The sequence below is a fragment of the Diplodia seriata genome (assembly GCF_021436955.1).
Source record: "Diplodia seriata strain FDS-637 chromosome Unknown scaffold_1, whole genome shotgun sequence".
Taxonomy (NCBI): Eukaryota; Fungi; Ascomycota; class Dothideomycetes; order Botryosphaeriales; family Botryosphaeriaceae; genus Diplodia; species Diplodia seriata.
In genome coordinates, this window is record NW_027117308.1 from 2,462,539 (window position 1) to 2,480,181 (window position 17,643).

General features: G+C 56.9%; 7 protein-coding genes across 7 annotated transcripts; 5 read left to right on the forward strand and 2 right to left on the reverse strand.

The window, feature by feature from the left end:
• Positions 1-423: 423 nt before the first annotated feature.
• On the forward strand, positions 424-1,519 carry SLS55_000719 (uncharacterized protein; the record flags this gene model as incomplete). Its single annotated transcript, XM_066772228.1, has 3 exons — positions 424-606; positions 656-768; positions 838-1,519. The coding sequence occupies 3 exons, from the start codon at positions 424-426 to the stop codon at positions 1,517-1,519; spliced, it is 978 nt and encodes a 325-aa protein (XP_066637507.1).
• Positions 1,520-2,294: 775 nt separating this feature from the next.
• On the forward strand, positions 2,295-3,378 carry SLS55_000720 (uncharacterized protein; the record flags this gene model as incomplete). The annotated part of the gene is made up of 3 exons (XM_066772229.1): positions 2,295-2,507; positions 2,562-2,698; positions 2,751-3,378. 3 exons carry the CDS (start codon positions 2,295-2,297, stop codon positions 3,376-3,378), a joined length of 978 nt encoding a protein of 325 aa, XP_066637508.1.
• A 476-nt stretch (positions 3,379-3,854) lies between these two features.
• On the forward strand, positions 3,855-4,845 carry SLS55_000721 (uncharacterized protein; the record flags this gene model as incomplete). Its single annotated transcript, XM_066772230.1, has 2 exons — positions 3,855-4,161; positions 4,217-4,845. The coding sequence occupies 2 exons, from the start codon at positions 3,855-3,857 to the stop codon at positions 4,843-4,845; spliced, it is 936 nt and encodes a 311-aa protein (XP_066637509.1).
• Positions 4,846-7,642: 2,797 nt separating this feature from the next.
• On the forward strand, positions 7,643-8,647 carry SLS55_000722 (uncharacterized protein; the record flags this gene model as incomplete). Its single annotated transcript, XM_066772231.1, has 2 exons — positions 7,643-7,651; positions 7,910-8,647. The coding sequence occupies 2 exons, from the start codon at positions 7,643-7,645 to the stop codon at positions 8,645-8,647; spliced, it is 747 nt and encodes a 248-aa protein (XP_066637510.1).
• A 1,799-nt stretch (positions 8,648-10,446) lies between these two features.
• ERG5 (RNA polymerase C-22 sterol desaturase) lies at positions 10,447-12,255 on the reverse strand (the record flags this gene model as incomplete). Its single annotated transcript, XM_066772232.1, has 5 exons — positions 10,447-10,482; positions 10,539-10,819; positions 10,869-11,827; positions 11,886-12,036; positions 12,090-12,255. The coding sequence occupies 5 exons, from the start codon at positions 12,253-12,255 to the stop codon at positions 10,447-10,449; spliced, it is 1,593 nt and encodes a 530-aa protein (XP_066637511.1).
• A 1,367-nt stretch (positions 12,256-13,622) lies between these two features.
• On the forward strand, positions 13,623-15,230 carry SLS55_000724 (uncharacterized protein; the record flags this gene model as incomplete). Its single annotated transcript, XM_066772233.1, has 3 exons — positions 13,623-13,962; positions 14,251-14,408; positions 14,586-15,230. The coding sequence occupies 3 exons, from the start codon at positions 13,623-13,625 to the stop codon at positions 15,228-15,230; spliced, it is 1,143 nt and encodes a 380-aa protein (XP_066637512.1).
• A 1,427-nt stretch (positions 15,231-16,657) lies between these two features.
• Positions 16,658-17,560, reverse strand: SLS55_000725 (uncharacterized protein; the record flags this gene model as incomplete). Its single annotated transcript, XM_066772234.1, has 1 exon — positions 16,658-17,560. The coding sequence occupies one exon, from the start codon at positions 17,558-17,560 to the stop codon at positions 16,658-16,660; it is 903 nt and encodes a 300-aa protein (XP_066637513.1).
• Positions 17,561-17,643: the final 83 nt, after the last annotated feature.

The following is a 17,643-nucleotide window of genomic DNA, read 5'->3' on the forward strand; positions in this document are numbered from 1 at the left end:
AGCCGCATGGAAGGGTTACACATATCAGTCTATCTTGTAGAAAACAGCTGCCCTGCAGCAAAGCGTGATTAGCCGAACCAGTGGCGTGCAAATGCACAGCGAAACGGGAATGAGCGGAGTCTACACCTTGAAGCAGAAGTGCGCAATCTGCTTGTGGAAAATGTCGTTGAGAATCGGCTGGCTGGTTTCCGCAAGCATGGGCGCCTCACTTTCGGTGCGCGACTTCCTCTTATGTTGGATCAACGCATTGTCGACGCGTCGCTCTCGTGTTGATGGAAAGTGACTCCGCTGACTAAGACAGGCCGTGATATTTGAACACTACGCGCTTCTTTCCCTAACTCTCACCTTCTCTCCAACTTGCGCCTCTCTTGCGACCACATCAGCCACTGCGCAGAGATTATCCAGCACTCAGCAATCGCCACCATGGCTCCTGATTGGGTTGTGGCCCAGACCGATGACAAGTTCGCGAACGAACTGCGCGCCGCGTGTGCCTCGTTCCTGAGTGACGCGGCCAGACAGGGCGATGTCCTTCCGCCAAACACACAATATCCGCCCGACTTCAGCAGTCTCACTATTTACAGGTGCTCGATCAATCGCCCTTTCAAGGTTAGCCTCCGGCCCCGAAGTGCGCGCCAACTGATGTTAATGAGACCAGGGCCCCGATCTCATCTGGACATACGCCTGGTACAAGGCTACTCCGGCTTGGTCGACGGACTCGCACTGGGCTGTGCGCATTGACTATTTCATCCCGCACTTCTTCCTACCTCTGTGAGCATCCATCCAGCTTCCTAACTCCAATGAAAAGCCACCTATTGTTAACGTAGGTTATCACTACAGGTATCCCGACCTGAGCAGTGAGGTCAACGGCGAGGATGGCAACAAGCAGCTGCCTGTGATTTTCTTCACAACCAAGGAGATTCTCTCTGGCGGCTTTTACGCCAACCACCGCTGGACGCACACGGACGGCGTCATCCGTCCCCGAAGCCATCTCGGCTACCTGGACCCGCTCGCCACCTCTGACATCAACGCGACCAACCCGACTCTGGGCGATGCCTTTCACTCCCAGCCCTTGCGCTCCGCGGCTCAGACGCAGAAGTCTCCGGTAGCTGACGAGAAGCCGTACAGTAGCGCTCTGACCAAGACCGACCCTGGCAGTCCTGCCAGTCGCCGCTCCCGCAACAGCTTCGTCAAGGGTGATCGTGCTACTTTAGACGACCCTTTCAAGTCTTCTGGATCTGACCCGCGTAGCGGTCACGCCAGCTTTGGGGACACGCCCGGCAGCGGCGTCGGCAACGGCAGCCTCAGCTACGGTAGCCTTGAACCCGGCCACAACATGAAGAAGCTCGCTGGCCCGGATGCCTCAGCTAACGCGAAGCTTGATGAGACGGTGGAACTGCTTATCAGGAAGCTGGGTGAAGCCAGCCGCACGCTCGATGCTCAAGTGAAGACCCTGCGTGAGCAGAGCCTGCAGCTCGAGGCTCAGAGGAAGAAGAATCGGAAGAGTCGCACTCCAGCCTGATCCGCTTCACAGAGATACGGCTGAGAGGAATTTTGGTTCGTTCAGAACAGCGTTTGGGGAGGTGTGGACTGTGAACCACGGCTGCTATTATAGTATGCGGGAATGCAATAGCTTAGTACCGGTACGGCCGGATGGTCTGCGAATAGCTCACGATATCATCATCATTAATACGTGCGCCTTACTGCTTTGTGTTGCTCGATCGCTATTTTTCAGACGTACGTGCCAATGTGAAGCAAGTCGGCAATCGACTAGAACCTAAAGAAGGGATATTGCATAGATTAACAGAAGATCTATGCCCTCGAAAGTCCACCAAGGACGCTACATTCTTCCTACAGTGGCAGGTAAATCCAATATCTAGACGGGGTTTCGCGAATTTAAGGCTCACATCTACATCAGGATATCGGATTCAACTATCTACAGGATTGTAGTATAGTACCTCTATGAGGCGGATACAGCGGGGGGTTCAATTTTTTGTTACCCGCCGTGATATTACTAGAAGTGTTCCACGTACTTGAAGTCCTTCGTCACGGAAGTTTGGTGTAAGGTTTCATACCTAAAATCGCGCTTAGTTGACTGGGACTTCTAATTGAGGAAATCATGCATGCGTGAAGCTGCACGTGGAATCCCATGAGCAGGTGAACAGGTCTCTTGAGATCAGGGTCCAGGAAAAGCACATACAATGGCCCCTCAATCCAACTTTGGCCTTCTTCTTCTTCTTCTTCTTTACTCACTCACTTCTTCACTCATTTACATCTCTTGTCTCAACGTAACAACCATGGCGGCCGACCTGTTTGCACAAGCAACAAAGACAACAATCTATCCCGACGATGGACCTTGGGCTGCTTTCCCGGCGCAGCAACACGAGATGGAGCTGCTATGGATGGATGTCAGCGTCGCCGCTGTGCAAGCGGGATTCATCAAGGATCATCAGCTGCAAGAGTTCCGACGGGTTCCAAGAAAGAAGTTGGGGGTCAAAGCGAAACAGTTCGTACGTAAGCCCTCACTCATAAATACCAATGCGCGTGCTGATGGAAAGCGCCAGGTCGGCAACATCAACGGACGGTGGACGGAGAATGGAGTATGGCTGGTGGCATACCCGCTTCTCACTGCCGACGACAAGACCTGGATAGCGAGGTTGGACGTGTTTTATTTCTTTCCGGATGCAGGATCGACGGTGCAGTAAGTGACGATCCCCCAATAGACGTGCACTGATCGACTCATCATGTATCAGCGAGTATGTCAAGAACCCTGTCCTTACAATCCAACACCTCGTCGAAGACCGCAACATCTGGGACCACACCTCACTGGCGTTTGAGCGGGGCTCCAAACGCCTCAGGCTCACACCGGGTGAGAATCTCGATGAGCTCGATCTTGTCCGGCACACAGCAATCGACGTTCATCACTACAAGCATAGGGACATATTCCCTCGGACCCTTACGGCGAAAGAGAGAGACGTTGTAGAAAGGAAGGCCAGAGCCAGCAACTCCCAGGACACACCGAGCGAGCCGAGAGCATCCGAGACCCCAACAGCGCGTTCAGTGGGCTCACGGGGGAAATACCGGATCGTATTTGAGGACTCCGAAGATGAGCAGGACGCAACAGCCGGTTCTGGTCGGTCTGATCCGTCCTCTTCTGGCCTTCGAGCAAGTGCAATGACCAATCCCGGTGTGTCGCAAGCGGGTGAGGATGCCAATGCAGCTCCTGGAAGCGGGAGCAGCGAGGGCGGTGGACAACAGGCCAAGAGTAACGAGCTGGAGAAGGCGCTCCAGAGGAACAAGGCGTTGGAGACTATGGTGCGTGAGCAGGCAAGTGAAATCATCGAATTGAGGCTACGACTGGCTGGCGGCGCGGGGCAGTAGAGGCTTCAGAAGGCCGAGGATGGGACAGGGGGATGGGGGAGACAGATTGGTATCTCAAGCAATGGAACAAATGCCTCTTTGATGTGATGTGCAGTGCAGTCGGGTGGCGGTGCGTGGAGACGAGCGAGCGTGAGCGACAGGCAGGGGCGGCGGGCCGACCGTCGGGCTGGGCCCAGAACGGTGACCTCACCCGCATCCTCTCCACGACCCTTCAGCTCGCCGGCGAACGTCGAAAAGAACCTCAGCGCCCTCCCGACTACCGACTTCTCGCCTGCCCTGGGATTCAGCATGAACGTCGGCCCGCGTGTCGAGTGAGCCTGTAGCGCCTGCGAGCCGTGGCTGCCTGGCGACTTCCGTTCCCGTCTCGACTGCGCAAACACGCCGCCGCCCACGTCTCTCCGCCCTCTGTCCGACCCCCCTCCGGCCTGCTCTTGTCCCACACCCGACAGTCAGCCCGCCAGGACTCCGCTGCCATCATGTCCACCACCGAAGAGGTTGCCCTCTCCGACACTAGCCGCTCCTTCCGACGCGCCAGCAACAACGAGTACGCCTTCCGCGTCCCCACCCCGCCGCGCATCATCATCCCGCCGCCCGCAGTAAATAGCCAGGAATCCGCCAATGCCATACGCGTTGCTTCTGTCTCCACCATCGATGCCCGCGGTCCGGACTTGAGCTTCCTGGCTGCTGTCAATGGCGGCGAGCTCACCGCCCAAAACGCCGGCTTGGAGTGGACTTACGAGAAGCGCCGCGATGCTCAGATGGTGACTCCATACCTGTATCTGGGTCCGTCGCCGTTTGCTGCCCTTACGTGTTACCTTGAGCTAACCCCCGTTTGCAGGCCCTCACAGCGCCGCGAAGAATCGAGACTTCCTCAGCAAGACCAATATCACCATGCTCCTCGCCGTCAAGCAGGCTGGCATGCCCGTCAACGCCGCCGCCCGTATCGCCAACGAGATGGGGATCGCCTTCCACACCGTCGACATCCGCACCCCGCAGGACTTGATCGCCTCGTTCCCCCTAGCCTCCGACATGATCAACACGCACCTTGCCGATGTCAACGCCCGCATACTTGGCGGCGCATGTGGTCTGAAACATGGAAAGATCCTTATCTTCTGTGAATCGGGAAATGAGAAGTCAGCGGCCGTCGTGGTGGCGTGGATCATGGAAATGCTGGACCTGGATTTCCTCAGAGCAATGCAGTTTGTCCAAGGCCAGCGCTTCTGCGTCAACTTCGATGACCACCTGAAGACCGTGTTGCAGTCGTATGGAGACATCCTATCCGCAAAGCGTCTCGTTGCCCTTGATAGCGCGTGTCGGCCCCCGCAACACACCTACTCTGCACAGAGCAGCTCCAAGCGCACGCTTGACACAACATACGACGAGGATATGGACGTGGATACTGTGGCCGATGCCGACATCCTGCGGTTCGAGGGCCGGACACACATCCCGTTCGAGAGTATCGACTGAGACTAGGTGGAATGAATCAGCCCATGGCCTTGACCACATATCTCTCCCGTCGAGCCGCGCTCTATCTTTCTGCTTTCTGTTCACAAGATTTGCACACAGTTATATCGGGCCAGCACTTACTACGTTAGCAGTTGTACACCTTTTCTGTATGTCTGCACGTGCTTCTCACAACACATGTACGCGCTGACCTTGAGCTCGCCAATAGACACGTACCAATAGGGAAGAAACGGAGGATCGACAGGTGGCATGATACCCGGTGACGGCGTTCTTACTCTCGGATTCATGGCGGAACTTCGCTTACGCATTTGTAATTGAATCGAGCCCTCGCAATAGTGCTCTGCATCTTGTCTGTATTATGTCTGAACAGTTTCCCTATGACACATCAAACTGATTGAGAGGATCATGCCTTCCAGTTCTCGTGAAATCTTCTTTATCGTACTTACACGGTGTGCTGTAGGTTCGACCTATTGCAGTCCCGCCTGCTGGATGTGGCGAATGGCTGTTTCCACAATCACCCTCTGGCGAGCACCAGACGTTGGCATATTTCTCCAGCAGACGACTGGCATCCACTTCACCTCAACTCTTTCCTGCCAACCTCTTGCCCACTTGCCAAAACAAAGTTTTCTACGGACAACCTGGCGTGGCAGCTAGAGTACCTGCTCTTCACCACAGCCTATCGCCACCCAGCAACCCAGTTTGCAGAATTTTCCACGTGTCACGGCTTCCTCGTGGCAATGAACCTGAGGAAGCAGCGCGAGCGCCGCGCGCCTCGTCGTTTCGAAGATGAGCTCGAACAGATCTACGCCCCCGAGACTCCCGAACCTCGCGTCATTCGCCCCGCCAGCAGACCCGCTCGCCCGCTCTTCCCCGTGGCATCGAAACCGTTTAACCCTGGCCTGCGTCCTGCCGCTTTCCCCAGTTTGCCACTAGATGATAGGCTAAGAAACGACTGCCACGGAGACGATGACGCAGTGACAGAAGACTCCGGTGCAATAGACACGACTGGTCGCGGCTCGGAAGGTGAGGATGGCGAAGCTGCATGGGAGATTTTCACCGGCTGACTGAAAAATCATTGTCAGGAACGACGTCTGCCGGACAAACATCGGAGGGTTCACTCATTGTGAGGCTTAGGCTTGACGCGGATGCGGGAGGCTCGCAGCCAGTGACATTGAGAGATCTGGTAGAACGAGAGGACTCTCGCGAAGCGGCATCTTGGTCAGCGGAGCAGGAGCTGCCCAGCATCGTGGATACTGACGGCGACCGGCTGTTTAGAAGGTTTGGGGTTAGCAACAACACGTCGCTCGAAGAGCAGCGTGACACCTGCTCGACACTACCTACGTCGGAGGAAGAGACGAGGGTCACGGAAAATGCGGGGAAGAACTCCTCAAAGGTACGAAAAGTCTGATGAGCTCCAATCTTCTGGTCGATCTGCGGACTGACTAGAATAATCATATAGGTGAAGTTTTCAGGGCTCCATCTAATCATGCGCTGCACCATCATGGCCAATATGTACATCGGCGCCCTCGAGGAAAGGTTTTATGATCCATATTTTCCTATCCAACGCCTTCTCGATGTCTCGGCAGAGAGTATCATACAGGCGCTAGATGTAATCGAAGACGCTTACCTTGACGGCGAGTATCCGACTTGCCTATCTTCGCCGACCATGCTTGAGAGTCTTCTACAGACACGTCAATTTCTCATACAGCAGAACTGGCCGCGGCACTTCCTCAAGCCTGTTGATTTGACGAAGTGTACAACAGAGCCGGGCGCGGAGGTGAAACATCCGCATGCACCAAAAGATGTACACAACATGCCTGCAGCAGATCTTGTCTTCTTTGGTAGACAGGAAGAAGTGCAACCCCGAGAACTGAGCGAGGCATTTCTGGATACATGGAACGACATCGTACCAAGGAGGACGGACAGTAGTGATTTGCCGAACATACAGCGCAGTACTCCAGGGGGAGCCAACGAAACCCACTTGCTTGGTTTGCAGGAGTACTCCCAACGCTCTCGCCTCAAGTTGGGACGGTCGTGTTTTCGGGAAGGTGCCGCCCAGCAAGAGCTTCAGCGCCTAAGATTCGGCGGGCGGCAGGGGCATTCGCCCGTCAGGGAAGAGCCAGCAGCGTATTCGCCCTGGATACATCAGCGCTTCACCCCCCAGCTCGTCCACTCACCTCCACTGACCCAGACCAAAGTCTTCTCTGTTTCAACAGCTGCGCTTCGTCAGGGCTCACCAACGCCAACTTTGCTTAACGCACCATCCTACTCCACGGCCTTGGTTCCACTGCGTCAAATGTTACCACTCACTGCCCCGTCCTCTCCGTCGCCGTCGCCGTCGCCTCCAGGACTCCCTTCCACCATTTATGGCCCCTCGTCATCTATCGAGTGCTCAGAAGTAGACGTATTGATGATGCTCGGCGCCGCGGCTTCCGCAGCTATCCCCCATACCGTCTCCTACTCCTCCAGCCCACCGAGAGAAGGAGAAGGAGAAGAAGCGAATACGCCCGCTACCGAGTCGACGCCTAATGATGATGGCGATGAGAGCTGTATCATCTCCACCCATCTCACACGATCGAGCCAGCCGCAGCTGTCGATGACCCACACGCCGCCGTCGACACCAATGACGATGGATACGGAGCCTAGCTCCCCTTCACTGCAGCGACAGCAGCGGCAGCAGCGACAACAGCAATTTCCCAGACGACGGCCGGAACTCGCTGACTCGTCGTCATCTGCCATGTTACTGCTATTCGAAAGGAACTACCACCGGCACATCCAGGAGCAACAGGCGGCACAGGCAATGGCGCAAGTCAGATCGCTGCGAGGAGTGTCGACGACGCGAGGGAAGGATCAAGAGCAAGGACAGGAACAGCAGCAGGCCGGACGACGTTCCGCAGCAAGTATGGCGATGGCAGACAACCGTCAACACGTCCACACTCCTTCTCCAGGAACGGCAGCCTCTCAACCAAACAGTCCTGGACTCTATTTCTCCTCTGCCGCTTCTCGAACCGAGTCTGCTGCTTCCAGGCCATCATCCTCCACCACGTCTTCCTCTCTCAGCTCAGAGACCACCGCCTTCATCACGCCCCCGTCAAGCATCCCCGTGGCTCCGATGCTGTCCACCATCACCACCACAGCCAACGCCACCGCTGCCTCGAACAACGGACTCGGCACTGCTGGCCCTGCTGGCCCCGCTACTCCCGGTACCGCCGGCGCCGCCCGCTCACAGAAGCCCGCCTTCCCCAACAGCGCGAGGAAGAGAAACGCCACAGGGACCACCACCACCAACGCTACCGCCAACAACAACAGCAACAACCGTCGCGCCAGTGCCGCCACCGCCGCCGTCCACGGGCAATTGGCCCTGCCGGGTGCCAGCGGCGAAAGAGGTACCAACAGCAATGGCAACGGCGTCGGTGGCCGCCACCACTACCGCGGCGGCGGCATCATCCGCTCGCAGCTCGCCATGTCGCATAACAGCGGTGGAATGAGGAGGAACGGTGGTGGAGCGATGCCGATGCCGTCGCCACAGCCACAGCTGCAGCTGCCATTGCCTTCACCTCAGCTGTCGTTGCTGTCAACGCTGTCGCTGCCTGGCAATGTGGTGGGCATGTCGGCTGAGAACACGGCGGCGGCGCTGAGGGGTGGTGGGGAGGGAGAGAGAGAACAAGGAGAAGAAGAAGAAGTGCAGAAGGAGAAAGAGGAGGAAGGTAAGACGAGGCCGGAGGAGTCTGGTGGGAAGACTGGAGGGAAGGATCCGTATGGGATGTTTATGAAGGACGTTGTCGAGTATGCTGGGAACGATTGATTCAGGGTGTTGCGCAGCATGCATGGATGGGGAGGGGAAAAGAAAGGAGCCGGGGGGAAAAAGTTGAAAGGGAGTTCCAAACCGGCACAGAATTGTTGTGAGCGTGGGAAGATTGGGTTTATGCAGAGATTTTGCCAAACATCGTAGTGTACATGGCTTACATGGCATTCGCAGGGGCTACATTGGAGTATGGACAATGGAGTGCGGGCATCCGGATGTAACACTAAGCAAACATTGCAAATGGTTTCCATAGAAAAAAAAAAAACCTTACGCTAGGCATATGGGTAAGGAGATAGCAGAAATCAACGATGTATATTCGGCAAGTTTCAATCCAGAAGGTTATGCGCTTTGCACACACGCGGTGAATTTCTGTTTAGACCGTCTACGTCACGTTTCACAACCTTCAGCATGGAGAGTCATGATGCTCTGTCGTTATTGCTTTCTCTCCTTTCGATTACCAAAAACTGGGTAGGAGCATTAGCCCTTCCTTCGACCACCCATTCATTTACGTTCACCGGACACGAATACGCGGAAACTACGTAGTAGTCCCGCACACCTCCTTTTAGAACCTCTAGTTGATCTACGCAGTGACCACTGTAGGCAGACAACAACACACCGCAAAGTGAAGGAGAATCCACATCGCACTCAATGAACAACAAAGAGTGATGATCAAAACCGAAAAAAAAAAAGAAAAAGAGAGAGCGGGAGAGAAAATGAACCCAAGCAGCAAATCGCAAAACACACGCATGAATCACCCGAGCAAACAACTGCGGCGGCGGCAGCAGCAGCAGCAGAACGCCCCTCCAGATTGGCGATTAGGAGAGAGGGCGGCAAGATAGCCCTAGCGAGCTGGCGCTCGGGGCGCAAGGCGACGACGCGAGGGGCGGCGGCAGCGTCAATGAATCCTTTTTTCTCTCTGCCCTCGATCTCCATCCGTGCGCGCCGCCGCCAATCGACACACGCTCGCTCCTGAAGGCGGGAGTAGCTTAGACCCTTTCCCGGGAGTTGTTGCCTATCCTTCCTGAATTTTTTTTCTTTTCCCCTCGCCGCTCTCTCTCCCGCTCTTCCTTGCTCCTCGCCCGGCGCGGAAGGGAAAGAGCTGTCGAAGGGCGAAGCAGCAAATAGGAGACCGGTCTTCGTGAAACGGTCGAATGAATTGTTATGTTGTCGAAACAGACGTAATATTTTGATTGGCCTCGGCCGAGCGACCGGGCGAGGGCGATGGGGACAGGTGTGGGCTCATCCGCGCAAGGTGCAGCGAGAGTCGTGCTATGTTCGCTGCATTGTGCGAGCACGTCTTAACAGGCAATTGTTACTTGGGAAAGGCCAGAGAGTACGACCGTGGCGACGACATCCGGAACCCTCTCTCAATTACGCAGCACTCAGGCCTCTGAGGCCTAAGGCAAACAAGAAGCGCTTAAGCGCGAGCACGCTCTCTAATCTAAATTATTCTATGCGCATCATTTGACGCGCATTTCCCGCTCGACCAGTCATAATCAAACCGATCGTGCGGCCCAAGCTTCCGTGCTGCGTCCTTGCCTGGCTGGTCAAGGCGCAGCACCTTCCCAAGCATGCGGAATATGAACCAAGAGCTCAAAGGCGAGGAAATAACTTTTGCGATATGAGGCTATGGAGGAGGCGAGTATTATGTGGGTGACGAGGTTGGAAGATATTAGTGGTGCCATCTTGTAGTTTCTGTCAAATAATGCAAAAGAAGCTGGCCGGTCAGTCGGATGTCTCCAGAGACCCGGATCACCGCCGGCCCGCGTAGAAGCTGATCATCGTAATGCGTCGCCCGTCTAGGCGCGCTTCGTGAAGGCCAGATGGCAGTCGTCCTGCAACCAAACCCGTTAGCGCGAATTGGTGGCGGTGTGCCTGGGAGAGCACGTACCTTGGGGAAAATCGTCGCGAAGACCTTGATCTCCTCGCTCAGCGGCGTGACCTTGTGCGTCCAGTCCAGCTCCATTGAAGCCTTGCCAATCATGGCAATGAGGTTGTTCACGGCGTACACTTGACCCAGGCAGTAGTGAGGACCAGTGCCAAACACAAGCCAGTTCTTCGTCTGCTTCTCCGCATCGCCCGTGATCCAGCGCTCGGGCTCGAACGAGTCAGGGTTCGGGTAGGCCTCAGCGTCGTGGAGCGCCATGTACGTAGTTGGCACAACCATGGCTCCTGCAACGAGTTCAGCTGGGTAAATTCATGCACGTGACGTTTGACTTACCCTTGGGGATCGTGTAGTTCTCGGAGATCTTGAACGCCTTCTTCGCCATATAGGGAACCATGATGACGGGGGGCCTGTAGCGGAGAACCTCCTTGACAACGGCGCGCGTGTAGGTCATCTGGTCCATCAGGTCCATCGTGAAAGGCTTGTTCTTGTCGCCGTCGCGCAGGCGAAGCTGCTCCTCGCGAATCTTGTCCAGGAAGTCGGGCCTGTCGGCCATGATCTGGAAAAGCCAGGTGGCGGCGCTGCTGGTGGCGTCCTGCGAGGCGAAGAGGAAGGTGAAAATGGTCATGGAAATCTCAAGATCGGTGAACATGCGAATGACCTGGGCCGGCTTCTCCGCCTCAATGCCCTTCTCCTTCTTCTTGGTGTAGTCCTCGGACTCGTACATGGCCTTGACCCAGCAGTCCAGAATGCAGTCGGGCTCGCCGCCAGCAGCCATACGGACCTTGCTCTTGGCAGCGGCCTTGGCGAACTCGTCGAGAACCATGTCGGCCGCCTTCTTACCGCGCCACGTGTTGGTGAAGGGGATGATGATGGGGAAGTTGACAAGCTCGAGAGCCTCGGTGATGTAGTAGTAGTCATCGGCGATTTTCTTGACGGACGCGTCCGCGACGTAGTGGCCAACGAAGGTGCGGAGAGAGACGGCGGTGATGAATTCGCGGAAGTAGTGCATGAACGGCACAGGCTTGCCCTCGGCCTCAGCCGTCATTTCCAGGGCCTTAGCGAAGTACTTCCCGTAGATCTCCTCCTGACCAGGCAAGTAGATAGACAGAGCCTGGCGAGTGAACAGGCCGTTCAGACCCTTGCGGTAGTCAACGTGGGCCTTGCCATCAAGGAAGACCCAGTTTTCCGGACGAAGCAGCTTGTAGGCGATATCGACGACGCAGGGCTTGACGAAGGTGGGCGAGTTGAAGACTTTGCGCGCCATGTCGCGCGTCGACGCGATGACGACGAACCTGCAGAGTGTTATTAGCGCGAGGGGCGACGCAGGCGCGATACGGGCGGGAGCGGTACTTGTGGAAAACGGAAACGCAGCTGAGCTCGCCGCTCATCCATTTCGCGTGGTACTCCTCGAACTTGGGGTTGACGGATTGGAGAAAGGGGCCGATGAAGGGCATCTTCCAGGCGGGGCCGGCGATGGAGCCCTTGCTCCAGATATATTTGACTGTTTCCGACCGTCAGCGGGCGCGCGAGCAGACGGCTCGGGGAAACACGCACTCTGGTCGTAAACGACCAGCATCGCAAAGAGCGTGACGATAACAGACCACGCGCTCATCCCCTCGAAGGCGCGGCCAACGAGGCCGGCGGCGGGGGTGCCGCGAAGCTCCGGGGTGAACTGGGCATCGGCCGAGGGCGAAGCGTAGCTGGCATTGACGGCTTCCATGCTGGGCGGACGGCGTCGCTGAGGACGCTGGCGGTGAAGAGGGTGTTGTGTCGTCTAGGGACGGGCGAGAGAACGGAATCAGGAGTCAATGAGCGGCGGACGCGGTCGCAGACGCAGGAACGACAGGATCCAGGCGTGCAGAACGGCGCGGAGGACGGGCGGAGCGGTGGGAGAAGTAATAATGCTCGCAGGTTAAATCAGCTTGCAAATGGCGCCACGGCCGGCGCTCGGCATATCGGGCATCCGCACTGGAGCTTGGCCGTCGCCCTATCACGCGCTTGTGCCTGGGAGATTGAGATTAGCTCAGCGCACCGGGCAGATCCATCCACATCCAAGCGTCGCTGCTCGCCCGTCGCCCCAGCATCACGAGAGGGTGCCCTGTCCGCCCTGTCCACCCCGTGCTGCCCCGTTCCGTGGTTCTGCCCTGCGGCTCTGCCAAACCGCGCGGTGCTGCGCTGACCCGCTCCACTGTGTGCGCTCGCTGCCGGCACTCGCCGTAGGAATCCGGCTTCCCCGCACCCTCTCGCCGCTCATTGCACGACCTGCCGGTCCTCCTTCCACCTCGAGTCCGCATCCGCCGCGCTGGGAGCCCTGCCGCCACTAGGCTTATGCCTGATAACGACAGCGCAGCATCAGAGCTAGACGGCCGGGCTAGTCCCGGTTCCGCCGCGGCTCAAAAACGTCGCTAGATTTTTAGCCGGTCCTCCACGCTACTTGCTGACTCGCCGTGAGCCTCCAGTCGCTCTGTCTCTAGGTAATCGCCTCTACCCGTTGGTCGCGTGTCTAAGACTCGCCCTTTGCTCCAGATGTCTAAGACGCGCCCTGCGCCCAACTACCATACAGGGAAGGAGCAGTGCCGTCTTCCCAGCTGCAGATCATGATAAGCTTTGGACGACATGTGTTTGTTTTGACCAGTGTAACTTTGGCGCAGGGTTTCTCTGCCTCGCCGTAGGTATAAATTCGATACTTGACCGCGCGATGCCGGTTCCTGTCTGCTCCCGCTCTCGCCTTCGCCTTGAAGATGTTGTTTTTCATCCGCTCCGCGTGGCCCCTAGCCCTCGCACTTAGTGTCTTGATTCCAGTAGCCTCGCCTTCCTGCATTCCGGACGTTCCGAGTAACTTACTTTCGGACCCAGCCATTCTGCAACACCCGGCAGTCACGGCAGCATTCGAGGAAGTGGAACGCAATCTCTCAAGTCTTTTCACTGGAAGCACCCGGGACGGCTTCAGTTTCGCTATTGTGAGCCTCCTCCAGCCGTTCACAGACCATCTGACCTAGTTGTCCCATTCTATGTCTTGACAGCGCGTGCCAGGTCCATGCTTCTAGCCCCAAAAAAGCATTCACCTTCAATCATGGGGCGCTAAAGATGAACGAGACATCTGCCAACGACAGCATCGTAGCAGCGCAGGTCGACAGTGACTCGATCTTCCGGGTTGCCTCGATCTCCAAAAACATAGCTGCCTTGTCGACATTGGTCGTGGAGAACGAGAGCAAGACACATGGCGCTTTCCCCGTCTTGAGCCCCGGATCGCCTGTCCGTCAGGCGCTTCCCGAGTTTGGATTGCCAGAGAAGGACTGGCAGAACGGTGGCAGCGACATCACTCTCTCAATGCTCGCGACGCACAGCTCAGGCATTCCCAGAGAGGGCTACTTGACTGACTTCAATATGGTGGTCGGGGTTGCTAAAGCTGATGCAGAGACCATCGGTGCTGATTGGGCTGGAGTAACCCCCAGCCAAGTCATCGAATCCGTCAAGCAACGTAACTTAATGTTCGCTCCAGGCCAAAGAGCCGCATGTAAGCCATGGACTCTGCCATGAGGAGTTTGTCTCAAGTACGCTAAACCTTTTTGCAGATTCAAACGCCGGCTCCTGTATCCTCGCTTGTAAGTTCGGCATGAGAGCTATGTCATTCGTTATCCAGCTGATTCTCGCTGGACAGACGCTGTAGCGAGCTACCACAACCGGCTGACAAGCATGAATCACACATGGACAGAGTATGCCACATACAACATTCTGGAGCGTCTGAACATGACACATACCTTTTTTGGTGCCATTCCGGATGCTTTGGTTCCAAGCATAGGGGTCCCTGGTGGTCCCAACTGGGTCGACTTGGTCATCGGCCCCGGCTACGATCCGGCTGGAGGCATGTGGGTGAGTCTTGCTTGATTAATTCGTACTAGATCCTCAGATGACTATCAGGTCACGTGAACTAACCACACACGCCGTCCATAGAGCTCAGCAAACGATCTATCCAAGTACGTACATCACGTCTGGCTATCACCCAGCCCTCAGCTCATCACCCAAACCCAACGCCGCGTCTCCCTGCAGCCCCGCCTCATCCTCCCCGACGGCAAGCAGCAAGTCGGATACGGCTGGGAGATCGCCACCACGGACCACCGGACCAAAAGCTACAACATCTACGGCAAGTCGGGCGACGCCGGCGGCTTCCACAGCTGGCTCGACGTCGTCCCCAACCTCGGCTACGGCATCGTCGTGCTCTCGCAGGAAAGCCAGCCCGCGGGAAGCGGCTACACGCGCGTCAGCCCGACGACGGTCCGCGACAATGTGCACGCCATCCTGCTGCCGGCCTTTGTCGAGGCGCTGGCCAGCCGGCTGGAGCGGCGGTACGCGGGTAGGTACGCTCGCGCGCGCGACGGTGGCGCCATCGCGGATGAGGTGGCGAAGGCGAACGGGAGCGCCGCCGCCGGGTCGTTCGCCCGGCTGGAAGTCGAAAACGGAGCGCTGTTCGTGCGCGAGCTGAGCGTCAACGGCACCAGCGCGTGGGAAGGCTTGGACCGGCTGGGCTGGACGGCTGAGAGCCAGGCACGCTTCTTCTCGACGGCGAGTGGCGTGAGCTTGCATCCGGCCGAGGGGGCGGGAGAGGGGGCGGAGTTTAGTGACGTGGGTATGCCGCAGGTGTGGAGGGTCATCCCAGATTCAGAGACGTGCGACTGGTATGACTTCGACGGGTGAGTTGTTGTCGCTTCCTCGCTTGTGTCAGAGACCCTGGGATTATATCAGCTTCTGAAGTTCCAGCAAGAGAAGGGAGAAAAGAAAAACATGGTTCATCTAAGAGCTACTGCTGACACGCCGTCCACCAGATATACAGACCAAAACGGATGGCCACTGAGCAAGCTTGTGCTTGTCGAGACGGAGCGGGGCGTAGAGCTGCGTTATCCCCCGTACGATATTGTGCTCACGAGACAGTGAGATCTCAAAGCGGTTACCCGAGGGCACAACCTGCCGCTTACATATCTCGACTTTCTTCGACTCCTAACTATGGTACTATTAGAATTGGCAATTCCACGACTCCTCCCTGATAGTTTCGATGTAAGCGAACAGTATGTGCAACGGTTACCTCGCCTTGTGCCTCGTGTGGGAACCAGAAGGCACTGTAAACATCAAAAGAAGAAAAACAAATTTTTCAAGTTGAAGTAAGGGGTCGGCGAATTTTGTTCTGAATATTAACGAACAGACCTTAACTCCTTGTTGTCCGCGTGTCGTCAATCATGTTTATTTGTTGTGTCATGCGTACATTCCATTCCAAAAGCCGTTACTGTGTGCTTTGGCCGCCCAGGGGCCAAGCTGTCAACATGATTTGTGCTGACGCTCTCTGCCTCCAACTCCGAAAAAAGGAAAGATACATTCTGCCCGTCCAAACTCAGCAGCTAGAGAACATTAATGGTCATGAAACCCCGATCCCGCCCCTATCGAATTCGTATATGCCTAGGGGATTGGGGATACTGGGAACCTCTGGAAGAGGTAGAAGCCCGTCGCCTAAGCTTCGGTGGATGCCGTTTTGGACTTCTTCCTCCAGGAGACTCAGCTCCGACTGCGGGCTCAGGCCAGGCTGGGGACTCGGGGCCGGCTGAGGACTGGCCGTTTCCAGAACTGGCAGTGCCGCCGCCGGGTGAGAGCGGGGAGGTGTTCGCATTCCCGCCACCGATACGGTTTCCACTGCCGTTGTTGGACCCGTTGAAACCATTTGCGGCACGGAATTCAGAAATTTGAGGCGGAAACCTGGATTCCTGCGGTGTGGTGGCGTAGTTGTTGTTGTTGTTGTCGTTGTTATTGTTGGCGGATCTTTGGAAGGGGTGTCCTGGGGGGGTGCTGGGCGGCGAGGGTGGCGAGTCTGGTCGCAGGCGCGACCTTTGGTTCGCCCAATCTGCGCCTGAACTGGTAGTTATTTATCTGTTACCTTCTGCCGCGCGGGAATCCACCAACGACAAGGGCAGGGTTTGCGACGCGTTGCAATAGGTCATCCACACATGGGCGTGGGAGACTCCAGCGGGAGGGTTGCAGGTGCGGAAAGCATCGATCAAACTCATCCCCAGGTAGTCGTCCGAGCCTTCATATGTGAATGCCAGTCGTTGCAACACGGGCGCGAGGAGACCGCAGGTTTAGGTGTGCTTGTAATTACCTTCTTTACCTTTCCCTTTGCCGTAACAACTGGGACCATGCTCGTGATCGTGATAGAGACAGTCATCGCCGGTCGTGGGATCGTCGAAAAGAAAGCCTCCGGAGCCTGATTTTATGGCATTAACAAGATCCACAGCAAAGTCGGGGCTGGTCTCAAAGCAGTGACGGTATCCCTCGGCGTCCCTGTCGCTGTCTGGGTCCATGATCTGGCGGGCAGCGATGCGAGTCATCAAAGCACGAAATGGAGAACCCTCTGGGCTTTCCTTGTATATGTCATTGATCTCGTCCGCGTCTGGCACCAGTCGCGCCTCGTGCAAGCCCTTTCGGTACTGGTCCATGGCCATGTTCTTGAGATGGGGCATGTCGAAACGCTCGCAAAGCATGAACAGCCTGTGGCAAGCGACGGCGTAGTCGTATTTGGCCTCAGCGCCGGACACATTGCTCACGTCGTCAAGCTTGCCCTGGTAGAGCCATTTGACAAACAACTCGAAGCCCTTGGGATCGTCCTCGGACAGTTCCAGCTTGTTTCCGGCCTCGTTCTTGGTGGCGTCGTCGGTCTGCAGCTCAGACGCGAGGTAGTCGGAGTGGTAGGACAGCATGTTGCGATGGATAGACCATTGACGCTTGCCGTCACCGGCGCCGACGACAACGTCGACAAGCGGACCGGAGAGGAGCCTGGCGCGCTCGTTCTTAGCATGGGCTTGCACGCGCAGTCGATGGGAATGAATGCGGTAGGGCAGGGCGGGCCGTGGCCGGGGCGGTGCATCATCGCAGCCGGGCTGGGCGGTAGGGAGAGGAGAGCAGCCGTCGGGCAGCGACGGAGCGAAGACATACTCTGCGTAGGCGTGGGCTGGGGTGTTGGCGACGTCGCCGACGGAGGTCATGGTGCGCAGGCGGCGACGCTGTGGGCGCGGGTACGCGAAGTCGCGGACGAAGACGACGTTAGGACTCTCGGCCCAGTGCATGC